This window comes from Callospermophilus lateralis, chromosome 10 (assembly GCF_048772815.1).
Source record: "Callospermophilus lateralis isolate mCalLat2 chromosome 10, mCalLat2.hap1, whole genome shotgun sequence".
In the NCBI taxonomy this organism is placed as follows: domain Eukaryota; kingdom Metazoa; phylum Chordata; class Mammalia; order Rodentia; family Sciuridae; genus Callospermophilus; species Callospermophilus lateralis.
Window position 1 is genome coordinate 58522834 of NC_135314.1, and position 13470 is coordinate 58536303.

At 36.3% G+C, this 13470-nt stretch overlaps 1 protein-coding gene across 2 annotated transcripts in view; it reads left to right on the plus strand.

Annotated features, from left to right (window-relative positions):
- Positions 1-12830, plus strand: part of Gsk3b (glycogen synthase kinase 3 beta) — a 157370-nt gene extending 144540 nt beyond the window's left edge. For both annotated transcript variants that reach the window (XM_076866971.2, XM_076866972.2), the window contains 2 exons: positions 148-246; positions 7274-12830. In XM_076866971.2, coding sequence (XP_076723086.1) covers positions 148-246; positions 7274-7341 — 167 coding nt within the window. In that variant the 3' untranslated portion in view covers positions 7342-12830. The remainder of the gene's footprint in view (positions 1-147; positions 247-7273) is intronic.
- Positions 12831-13470: the final 640 nt, after the last annotated feature.

Here is a 13470-nt window from a genome sequence, read left to right on the forward strand (position 1 = left end):
GATTACTAGCTAATTGATATGGTTTGAGATGGATGTAGGTTCATTATGTCTTCTTTTTTTGTTAGACTGATATCTTATTGTTAATAATACAATAATTTCATATATATTTAAGAGTGGGCTCTAATATTTGTGTCTTATCTTCTCTAGAACTGTCAAGTAATCCACCTTTGGCTACCATCCTTATTCCTCCTCATGCCCGAATTCAAGCAGCTGCTTCCACCCCTACAAATGCCACAGCAGCCTCAGGTGAGGATATAAGTGTCTTCTATAAAAATATATTCTGCTTTTTAAAAAGATGATTACCCCTGTTTCATTTCATGGGATAAGTATAAACATTTAATTTCATTTAAATATCCAAAAAGGCACAACCAAATGAGTAAAAGTGAATAAAATACTGCTTTAGTTCCAAAATGCACAAGATAAAAGCACTCCATAAATACTTCATGTATATACTTTATATATAAGATATAAATATCTAATTAATTTCTTGGTTAATATATATCAAATGAGATGCTTATAGCAGAAAACAGTTTGTACAATATAATGCCATTTAGGATATTTCACTATAGTTCTTTCTATCCCCTGAATGTTAATGATATTAAAATACTGAGGAGGCAAATTTTTAAGTATACAATATAGATTGGTATAATTTTTAATCATTTGGAAGGGCTAAAGGTATAATGAAAATACATTTAACCAAGTTTTAGCTCCAGGTGTGACTAGATTAGACTACAAAGTTAGAATTGGAGTGTGCTGCTGGTCCTGTAAGCCAGCTAATAGCAAGGCCTAATTTCATGAGAATCACTGTCGTTACAAATATTTTGAAAATCCCTAATTCTTGAATGAATTGAATTCCTCCAGAGAATGGCTGGATGCTGTTTTACATGAAATTAGAAACATAATAGGTAACACAAATAGGGGCTCAGAATTTGGTGCCCCACTTTAAAAAAAAAAACCGGTGGCAGAAGCTTACGCCATTTTCTTTTAATTGTCACATTGAAAAAGATCAGACCATATTTGCTTATGGGAGTTTATGTTACAGGAAATAAAAAAAAAAAATCTTTCATTATAATTCTTAGTACTCAACAGTAATGGTCAAAATTCATCTCCTATTGTCTGAAATAAAGCAGTTTCTGTCCAGTCTTAATCTTTTTAATCAATTTTTACAATGTTGCTAATAAAGATTAAAAAGATTTCATTCTCATTCATGTCCTACCTTCCAGGAAAATTCTATAAAGAAAGTTTCTTTTAGCTCCATTTCCACTAGCACATGCTACCTGGAGAAAGTCCTTTGAACTTTACTAATAAGTATTTTATTTGTTTTCTCAATCTATAAAATGTGTATCCTGGAGGGTTGGAGCTTCAGGCATCTGAATTTGACTCCTGACTAAAGGCTAGCTTGATATCTTGTGCCACATCTTTCCTAGGAATAGGAAAAAAAGTTGATGATGCATTCCTAAGGTGAATTTCCTCTCCTTTTCCCTTATTTTCATACACAAAATTAACAAAATAATAGTAGAGATTATGAAGAGGAAAAAAATGAAAATTGATGCCTCCTTGTAGGTGAAACTTTGATCTCATTAGTGTAGTTTATTACTTCAATTAATCGTAACCTTAGGCTATACTTTGATTCTTATGATAGTCTTATTTATTCTGTACCAGGAATGACACTAATATCCGAAATATGGTTTTACAATAGATGCATTTCTATTTGGAACAGCTTGAATAGGAGCATCTTAAGTTAGCTGCATATAATAAACAATACATCTCAAACTATCAAAATTTTATCTTTTAGAGGAGCTGACCTGTCATGTGACATTTTTAACCATTTTAAACATTTTTGTCTGGTGAGTGGAAACACACTTAAAATCGGCTTCAGAAAGATTGGTTTGGGGAAGAGTATAATAAAGGAATCAAAGTATACTTAAGTTCTCAAGTGTATTTACACACTTGTACATGTAAACACAAAAAAGCTAATTTCATTAGGTAAAATATTCTATCTTACTAATATGCCAATAATAGAAATATTAATTTATTTTAATATTTCTATGAATTATTTTATAATTTTCTATTATAAAGTATAATATTTAATACTTTTGTAGCTTTTGAGAATTTGAAACATGCTTAGGACAAATTAGGAACTAAATTTTAATTTTTATTATTTAACTTTAATTTAAGTAGCCATATGTAGCTAGGAGCCACCATATTGGAGAATGCAAATAGAACATTTCTGTCATTGCCACTGGACCACACAATGAGCATTTTTTTTTTCAAAAAATATTTTTTTAGTTATAGTTGAACACAATATATTTATTTATTTATATTTATGTAGTGCTGAGGATCAAACCGAGTGCCTCACACATGCAAGGCTCTACCACTGAGCTACAGCCCCAGCTCACATGATCATTTTTATAAATTAAAAAGCTTTATCTTTAAACTCACAGTTCTGTAATACTGATTCATGATAGCAGAGCCTTTGGAACCCCACCTCCTATGTTTGTTCTCTGTCCTGTCCTCCCAACATGTTTCCTTCATTTCTACTTTCTTTTTATTTAAAACTTTGGCGACAATTTTAAATGTGAGACCTTCCATTCACTGTTCCTTCCACTCTGCATTTGCATGTTTGATCGATCACATTAGATGCAAGAAAAGCGGATGGGAGTTGGTGATGTTTATTGTGGGTGGGCAGTGAAGAGGCAATGAGGAATCAAGGCAAGAACTCTTGAGTTTATGACTTGGGCTTCTAGGTGGGACAGTTTCCCCAACTATCAACACTTACAGACCTCTGAGAATCTGGGGTTGGGGATGGGGGTGGGGAATGAATCATATCCTAGAGAAAAGTATATGTGTACCAGATATAGAATTTTACATATAAAATTTTATGTAGGATAAAAATGTCAACCGCATAAACTCAGCTAGAAACCTGGCAGCTGCAGATTCTACCCTTGGCTTCACTATGGCATTACCCAAGTCCTTGTTTATACCTCTGAAATTACATGGAATAAAAAATGGGTTTACCAAGCATAGTAGCACCTACCTATAATCCCTGCTACACAGGAGACAGACATAGGAGGATCACTTGAGCCCAGGAATTCAAGGCTAGGGCATTATAGCAAGACCCTATCTCTTTAAAAATTAAAAAAAAAAAAAAAATGAAAGCACAAATTCCCTTTGTAATGTCTGATATAAAAGCCTTAGAACCAAAACCATTCATGGAAAAACAACTGTTCATCTGATATAATCTTGTTTTATACAGCGTATTAGGTATACATCTAAGGGACTTAGTGATGCTTTCATGAGCTTGTGAACACAAACCCTAAATGGTATTTAAGTTCTTTGATATATACATATGTATTAGTTATCTGTTGCTACATATCAAGTTACCCCAAAATTTAGCAACTTAAAGCAAGAATAAATGTTGTTTCTGTGAGTCAGAAATTCAGAAGCAGCTTAGCTGTATGGTCAGGGTCTTTCATAAAGTAGTTAAAATGTCAACCCTTTCGTCTTCTATTGACTTGCCTAAGGCTGAAAGATCTGCTTCTGGGATGGCTTGTTCATGTGGTTAGCAGATCTGCACAGGCCTTAGTTACCACTCACCTTGTGGACCTCTCTGTATCTCACATTGTAATAGCCAGCTTCAGTTAGAACTGGTGATCCGAGAGAGGGCAAGATGGAAGCCACATGTCTTTTATATCTTAGCCTTGGAGTCATATACCATTATTTTGACAATTTCCAGGGTGGGAAGGGACTGCGTTAGGGCTTGCACACCAAAAGGCATGAATCGTTGGGATTATCTTGGAAGGTGACCCACCACAATCTGTAAGGATGATATTGTACCTTCCTACCTGTGCTTCTTCCCCCTAAAGTTGATAATTCTGTGTCCTCTCAAATCTATACTGATGGGACAGTGTTATTTTTCCATAGTAGCATCAAAAGAATGATAATGAGAATTGTTTCTAGGAAGGTTTCAGGTCTGGGGAATGTCATCTCTAGAGCCATTTCTAGACTATCCCATACAGACTATTTGAAAATTAGAAAATAAATTAATTATATGCTTAGTTCTTATTATAAATTAAATATTGTCTTAATGTAATATAACTCTTTTCGATAATGAACCTCTAGAAATCGCATTGGATTTTGTTGAAATTAGTTCTAAATAAAAGTCCCTTTAAACTCTTCCATCTCTTTGCTAGGAAATCTTCTCTGCTGTCCCCTATTGCCCATAAAGGTCATCATTGTCCTCTGTGCTCTGCTCTTCCACTTACTAACTGTATGGTCTTAGTTATGTTAATCTCATTATGACTTATGTTTTCTGTTTGCCTAATGGTGGAGATAATTGTACATATTTCTCATAGGTGCTATGTAGTCTAAATGTGATGCCTACAGAGTACTTAGTATGGTGTGTAGCACACTGGTAAGCAAGCACCCAGATATTTATTGTGATTTTGCTGGCACTAATATTTATTGTGATTGTGGTTATTGTAGTCACACTAGATTATGAAAATATATATTACATAAATAAAAATGTATTTTAGATGTGTCATTCACCATTCTGTTCACTGAACAATTACTACATGCCAGATGTTATGGCACATACTTCAGAGGCCTTATTTTATAGACGGGAGGTATTATTACCATTTTGCCATTGAGGAAATTTAAGGGTAGAAAAGTAGAATAATTTGTTCCCAAATCACAAGGCTGTTAAGATGCACAAATTGTCTTTATACTCATAAATGTTCATGGAATTGGACTAGGTTAAGAAAGATGTATCAGTGTAAGCCAGGCATGGTGATACACACATGTAAATTTAAGGCCAGCCTGGGCAACTTCAGGTTTCAAGAGTATGTGTGACCAAAATAATTAACTGCTAAAATTTACTCATGAAATGATTTGGAAATAATTCTGAGAAAAATATGAGATCAAAGAAGGGAAAACTAGTTTGGTCACTGTCATAAGCTCTCAGGCTTATGTGAAAGGATATCTGAAAGCTAGCTAGCTAGCTAAGTAGGATTCTACTAAAGAGCAAATTTTTTTTTTAAGAGGGATCACAGGGTTTTTGTTTGTTTGTTTGAATATTTATTTTTTAGTTATAAGTGGACACAATATCTTTATTTTATTTTTATGTCATGCTGAGGATTGAACCCAGTGCCTCACATGCTAGGTGAGCGCTCTACCTCTGAGCCACAACCCCAGCCCATAAAGAGCAAATTTAACATAAATGGACAAGTTGCCTTGTAGGTGAGGTGTTTACTGAACTTGGTAAACAACTAGTGTCAGCCATCATGGCTAATGGCCACCATGGGCAGGGCTGCTGATGTAGTATTCAAACACAAATGAATTCCTGATAGCCTCTCTCTTAAGTCTTGGGTTTGAAGACCAGAATAACAGTTCTGAGTATCATATTCTAATGCTGAAATTCAGGTAAGTACTATTTGATGATGATCATGTCCTGAGTGTCATTCACAGCACAGGAAATGCAACAATAAGCATGGATTTATGTGGAACATTAGAATTCTGAAATAGCTTTGTGGTCTTTGAGCCTTTTGCTGGAATGTTGTTTTTAATGCAGCCTGTCCCTGAATCATTAAAATGAGTATTTTTTCCTGAGAAAGGCTTGAAGGAATTTGTGGTTAGGGAAGAATTAATGTTAGATTTTCAGTGCACGTAATTTGAATGCGCATGGATGGTACCACCCCTTTGAGCTGAGCATATCTATGGAAGGCCAGGAATCATGAATGAGGTATTAGACCTAATTGCTCACTAATTATTGGACAAGGCTGTCTACCTGTCTTTGAAAAGTAAGTTCTGTGTCCCAGGCTCTCTCGTGCAGCTTACTCATGGACCTTATACTGATGAATTAGGATGACTCCAGCCATGGGCAATATAAATCATTAGCATGGACTCTGATGTTGCACTTATTTACACAACAGCAGTACTAGAAGCAGCTGCAGGTGTTTTGAAGAAATTAAATGAATTAACTATAACCATTCAAATTAAGAGGTATTCTCATTTCTTTTCCCAAAGATTGAGTTAAATGTATATAAGGGCAGATTTAGAAAGGAAGTATAGTTTTATATAGAGTGGCTATAGAAATGATAACTGAATAGCTAATCCTTAAGTAATAAAGTTCCTTTGTGTCCTTATGGGTCTTTTGTGTCTCACTCTAATTCAGAAATTCAAAGTAGAAAGATCCAAGACCAGATGTTTGCATTCATCTGTGACATTGGTTACTCTGCCTATCGTAGGACAAGTGTGATTGCAGATCCCTTTAAAGGTTCCTGACAGATAAAAGCTTCTGGGTCTGCTTTTTGGTGTTACCAGCCTTGATGACCAAGAGCAGTGTGGCTTCTAAGGAGATAGCTCTTGGAAGTTGCCCATCCCAGTCAAGCAACCTCTCTTTCTCTGGGAAAAAAAATGAAATCTTTGTGAGAAAAATTGACTAACAGTATATTCCTGGTGGTTGTGTATGAGGCAAATGATTAACCACTGAAATAGCAGGCTATTCCCTATCCAGGATGGAGAGCCAATCTGGAAACAACTAGATGGCCATTTAGTTAATGGATGCTATAAAATAATAATGGTTCTTTAAAAGAGGGGAAATGGGGATAAAAGTTGGTTGTTAATATACACATTTGTAGAGGATCAGGCAAAATAAGTTATTAGCCCAACATATTTAATTACAGGATGCTTTACTATATTGTATTAAGTAAATTGGTACCATAGTGACTATTTCTTTTTTGCTGTCTTTCATCTCTATGAATAATGAAGAGTGGCTGTACTTAGAAAACAAGCAACTGAGTTTGGTTTATATCCAGTACTTCTGCTTATCAACACTGACCCATATTACTTTCATTTTCTTCATCCATTCACCAAGCAGATAGTATATTATAACATGATTCAGGATTTTTAGTAAATTTTCCAAGCTATGTGCTATTCATTTGTTTTCAGGTAAGCCCCTCTCCAACTGAGTCTTCATGAACTGCTGATCCCAGCTATAGTAAGAGCATTCACAGGAATGGTCTCTTGAGTCCCTGAGTTGATAATTTAATCAAAGTCACTGTCTCCTCCGCACCAGGACCTTGCCAAGTCATGTACTTTAGCTTCTAAACAGGAAGAAATTTAGATGTCAAACTCTTGGCCATATTTAAACCAACATGTCAGAAAACAGTTTGGAAGGCCACAACAGCTCACAGTCTGCAGTTAAGGCAATGTACTTGTTTTCTTTAGAGAATTATGCCATTGTTCATACTCTCTTGGGACTTTGAATTTGCAGATGCTAATGCTGGAGACCGTGGACAGACCAATAATGCTGCTTCTGCGTCAGCTTCCAACTCCACCTGAACAGTCCCAAGCAGTCAGCTGCACAGGAAAAACCACCAGTACTTGAGTGTCACTCAGCAACACTGGTCACGTTTGGAAAGAAAATTAAAAAGAGAAAAAAAAACAAAAAACTGTTCATTTTAGTGTTCAATTTTTTTTATTATTATTGTTGTTCTTATTTAACCTTGTAAGATATCTATAAATACAAAACAATTTCATTGTATTCTCACTTTGCGGGAGACCCAGAGGGTGGGAGGGGTAATGGGAGGGGGAAAGCGGAGCACTAGAAGACACAATCTCTCTCCCATGACAATCTTTTTTTTTTTTTTTTTTAATCAAAAGTCTGCTGTTGTACACTTTAAAAACAGGACTCCTGCCTCATGCCTCTTCCACAAGAGAAGAAACCTTGTTCTGTACTGAAGTGTTTGTTTTGTTTTGTTTGAACTTTGTTTTCTTTTCAAGTCTAGTGTCAGACTTTGGCATAGTGCACAGCTTGAAATTGGTTGGGAGCTTAGCAGGTATAACTCAACAGGGGCTTACATGTCACTTGTAAAATTAATCCATATCCTCGGGTATTTGAAGACTTGGCTTTAGCATGTTGGTGGCAGGTGTGGCAGACAAAAAAGGAAATGTGTATCATTTGTAACCCAGGTAGGTCAATAAAGTTTGAAGCTGTAAGGGGGAGATACTGAATTGATTGGTTAAGTTTGGTTTTGTTCTCAGTACTAGTGGTGAGAAAGCTGGTATAGCAGGCTCCCAAAGGGGAGCAGCAAGCAGAACTCTAGTTCCATAATGGGGTTTTGTTTTTGTTTTTGTTTTGCCTGACCAAAGGTTCTCTGCAAATCTTTGTACAGTTTTAAATTAGTGACCTAGAAGGGGATTGGAAAGGGTGTCGAACAGGCTATACTGGCTGCACAAGTCAAAGGCACCTGGTGAGACTAGAGGAAGGACACAGGCTGGGGCAGATCTCACCACTGAATGAATTCGTCCAGATTTTTTTCTAAAGTTACTTCCCTTGGAAAGATACACTTGAGAGAGGACATTATAGTTAAGTAATGTGAACTGTAACAGTCTACTGCTTTATTTTTCATCTTTCTAATTGAAAAACAAGTTTTTAGGAATTGCCACCTTCTACATGTAGTTATAATTTTAAATCCAAATCTAGACTCTATTTAATTTTAGCTTTTTTAACCTCATGCTTTTAAAATTTATTTATTGATACATGCCCAATAGGCCATTATGATTTTAGGTGGTAGGAATATTAAAAACTACCTATCAAAATTATGTAGTCACCTGTACGTACCTGCTGACTTCATAGGGAAACTGATGCTATAAATGTGTGTATATAGTTATATATACAGATACTCAATACTGCCTTTCCTTTTTTGTCTCCAGTATCAAAATTGACTGGTTGAAGCATGAGAAGAATGTTTCCCCACACACACCCAGTTAGTTTTGTTTCTATTTTCTTTATCAGTGAATGGTGTAAGAATCAGTCTATTGTTTTGGGGGGGAAAAAAAAGCAATATTCCTTGGAAAGCAAGGAAGATTGAAGAATTATGTTTGCAGTAAAGAGATAGATTTTCACAACTACTTTGTTTTATACTTTTAAGGTTGGTATCTATGTGGGCCTTATATACTCTAAAATGAACCTTAGTCACCTTGGTGCTTATGGGCCATTACTTGACCTATGAATCTTTAAGGCACAATCAGTTATATTTTACATTTAAAAGATCACTTGAGTGATGGCCACTTTTTCCTCCTGCCCTCTCCTTCCCCACACACCTTCCAAGGTTAGCTGATAATTGTAGGGCTGCAGAGCTGAACCCTAGATTGTGTGTAACCTCCTTTCACCCTCCTCATTGCCACTTAGGTCATGTTGGGGTCTCGCCCTCCAGGTGGTTAGGAAGTGGAGTCTCTTGGCAGCCCACGTGCAGGCCCTGCACCCTGTCCTGCTTCTTGACTTTGTGTGCAACTCTCCAAGAGAGTTATGCTGCCTGCTGAAGTGAATTGACACCCAGAAAGACAACTGTGAGCCATCTTAGTGTTCACTCACTGTTTAGCTAAGCTCTTGGGCCACAAAAGGGGTTTCTTAAACCTCTTGTTATATGAGAGTTCATGAGAAAAGATAATGTTCAGTCAAACCAAATAAAATAGTGAATTTTACTTTTTATAAAGTGCTTCTGAGAGCTAGTTAAGATTGAGAAAAATCTGAAAGTATTTGGCAGCATAGTTCCTTAAAGGAACTATAGACCATTACAGAAAGGATTTATAAAGAATCTGAACAGGTAGGTCTATGACAGAGAAATGGACCTGTTTTCAGATCAAACTGCCCAGTCAGACGTTTGGATACGAACACTACTCTGGACTTGGTATACTTGCTGGAGTCCATAAAAATCAGTACTTATTTTAGGAAACACTTTTCCCCCCATAAATGGGGTAAGAGAAGAAGAGAGAAAAGTCAGATGCTTTTCTCTCACTTTAGTGTGTGTGTGTGTGTGTGTGTGTGTGTGTGAATGTGTGAGAGAGTGTGTGTGTGTGTGTGTGTGCACACATGTTTTTCTTTCTCACGGATCATGGCGGGATCACAGAACTCTTTTATACAAGTGAGATCCAGGTCTCTGGATATCTTTTTGTAAATATAATAATAATAATTAAAAGCTCCTCACCAAATTCAAGCTTGTACATTATATTTTCTTTCAGTGTTCTTAAATTTAAGTTTTATTGTTTTGTATGTAAATATGTGGACCCAGGAACTGTTATTAATGAGCAAAAAGTTACTGTTCAGGGCAGTGATTCTGTTTAATAATCAGACAAAATGTAGACGAGCTTTTTAAAGCCATATAGTTTTAACTCTGTACAGTAGGTACTGGCCTGTATTATTGTAACAATAACTCTAGCAATGTATAGTGTATCTATATAGTTTGGAGTGCCTTCGCTTCCATGTGTTTGTTTTTGTTTGTTTTTATTTTTATTTTTCATTTAAAAAATTTTATTTGGTTTCCTTTATCCACGTCTCCCTGTCCATCCCCTTTCCCTTTGAAATAATAACTCACAACAGTATCTTTGCCCCCTCCACAATTAAGTTTTGGTGATACCATGCTCAGGAGTGGGAAGAGGAAACCATGTTCATAATCTCATTTTATTCAAGCCCTGCATTTGTTTTAGTTCTGAATGTCTGTTTCCTCCTCAGTAGCAATGACCGTTTCATTTGATACTTGGTCCATTCAGGGACTTAGTATAACACATGGAGCCCTAGAGCTGGAGGATATCAATAGATTAGATTTTGTTTCTCTCTTCCACAAGCCCTAACCGTGGGTTTTACAAACAGCAGATTCTAGGAGCCTTCCATGCTCAAGCAGGCGCTCACTCTTCTTCCTCCCTCCCTCCCTCCCCACCTCCCCACACCAGCCCCCTTACTGACTTCCCTCCCAAATGACACAGGGAGAGAAAACTGGTTTAGTATTGGGTTTTGATACATCAATGGTCTAAAATTCTCTCTTGAAATGGCTTGCAGTTAACTGCACAGAATGCCACCATGCCCATAGAAGGCTGTTCTAACAAGGGATCTCAACCCATTCTCTCCCTCCTGCCATCTCTACCCTGTTCAATGACATGTCATTTTAATTTTTTAAATCAGTTTAATTTTGACTGTGTGCCCAACATGAAGGCCTTTTTTGGAAAAAAAAAAAAATATATATATATATATATTTTTTTGTTTTGCCTCCAAGTACTCCGTATAAAATGTCTTGAATAGAAGAAAAAAACACTTTACCAAACCAAAGGTTGCTATTTTTGAAACATCATGTGTTCATTCCAGCAAGGTAGAAGACTGCACCTTCTTTCCAATGACATGTGTCATTTTAAAAGTCCTCTTAGTTTTTACACCCATATTGGTTTGTGTTTGAATAAAGTATGCCTAACCAATCATCTCATCTGCACCAATGCTAAGGTTTCTGAGAGGACTATTATATTCTCTATCCCTGTGGATATAAAGACACTGGCATTTCATTTCTTTTCTCTTTCCTTTTTAAAGGATTTAACTTTGGAATCTTCCAAAGGAAGTTGGCCAATGCCAGATCCCCAGGAGTTTGGGGGTTTTTCTTTGGTTTAAACCAAAATTGTACCTGATTCATATTGTTCATGTTAGTGATCATCTAATCACAGAGACAAAACACTTTTCTCCCCTCTATAGAAAAATAAGCATGCTCTACAATAAAACCTGTCTTTTATGGTAGAAACCTGAGCCACTGAAAATAAAGAGACAACTAGAAGCACAGTAGAGTCCCAGATTAAGGTCTTCCTTAGAGGCTTTGAAAGTAATCCCTGGGGTTTGGATTATTTTCACAAGGATTATGCTGTTTATTATTAGAGTTTTTGCTCCGTTTTGCACCTCTGCAATAAAAGCAAAATGACAACCAGTACATAAGGGGTTAGCTTGACAAAGTAGACTTCCTTGTGTTAATTTTTAAGTTTTTTTCTTATATCTGTCTACAGGCAGATACAGATAGATGTATGAAAATGTGCTTGCCTGTAAAATTTGCATTTATAAGTGTGTTGCCGATGGATCACTTGGGCCTGTACACATACCAATTAGCGTGACCACTTCCATCTTAAATACGAATCTAAAAAACAAAATTTATTACATATATATATATATATATATAAAGGACTGTGGGTTGTATACAAACTATTGCAAACACTTGTGCAAATCTGTCTTGATATAAAGGAAAAGCAAAATCTGTATAACATTATTACTACTTGAATGCCTCTGTGACTGAATTTTTTTTCATTTTAAATATAAACCTTTTTTGTGAAAAGTATGCTCAATGTTTTTTTGCCCTTCCCCCATTCCCTTGTAAATACATTTCGTTCTATGTGACTTGGTTTGGAAATAGTTAACTGGTACTGTAATTTGCATTAAATAAAAAGTAGGTTAGCCTGGAAATGAAATTAAAATTCACAAGTGTGTGGTCTTTATTTCAGTATCCATCCCTCTCTTCACCCTATTTTGCCACTGCAGTAAGTAGTCACATCACCATCTTTAATTAGGGAAACATGAATCTTTATTATAAAAATCAAGGTATGAACACCACATCTCATTGTTTGAAATGACCTTACTCCACTGTATTAGCCACAAGAGGTGCAGCTTCCAGCTTGGAAACCTTTGGATTTGATGTAGAGGAAGCTTTGTAGACACTGCTTTGAAAACAAAGGAAACGTCCCTAAAAGGGACAGTTGTAAAAATGTGTAAGAGCTGCTGTCTTCGATTACTGTGTGTTCATGGTTTGGTGTAGCTGTATTTTCTTTAACTTTTATCCTATTAGTAATGGTCTTTGGGGGTCTCTGTAAAATATATGAACACCACAAACTGTTGGCTTTACCTCCCAGGTAACCAACATGTTGTTTTTGAGTCTGCTCATTGCTAATACTGGATAATGTATGTAAACATGTTATGTCTCTTAGTGCAAAAGAAACATTTTTTAGGACTGGCAAACTGTCAGGCCTAATCTAAAGAGTAGCTATAAGGTCATGTGACTGCTGCTTCAATAAAAACAAATTTATATTCGATAAAGTGTTGGCCTCTTATTTACTGAGGTTGTGGGATGGGCAAAATCAATCACATTTGTAAATAGTTAAATGCAGTTACTAGTGGTAGGGGAGGGCTGGTTCAGCAAAAACATGTAAGATGTTACTTGTGGGATGGGCTTCTTGGTGGCACTGAAATGCATTTTTGCCATCTTGTGTAGGTTCTACCTTAGCTGTTTAAATTGGCATTAAGTGTCCTGCAAGAAGCTGCATTAACTTGGAATCCTGGAAGACTCCCTGTTTAGTTTCCAAGTCCTTCCAAAATGTGATGACCATACAGTCCTTTGGGATTCACATTTCTAGATGCTATTTTTTGTGAAAGCAAGTGAACAAAAGCAGTGGATGGTCACCCATTCCTCAGGTATAGAAGTAGTTAATCCAACCCATCAGCACCATCAGATTCACGGCAGCTATGGACACATAAAGGGAAGCAAGGAGGGATCAACAAGCTGCTGAAGAAGGGGACGTGCAGGAAGAGGCCACCGAGTCTGGAGTGAGAAAGGCTGATGTTGAAATGTTTTTCTTAATAACCTCTTTAAAAAAAAAAAAAAAAAAAAAGCC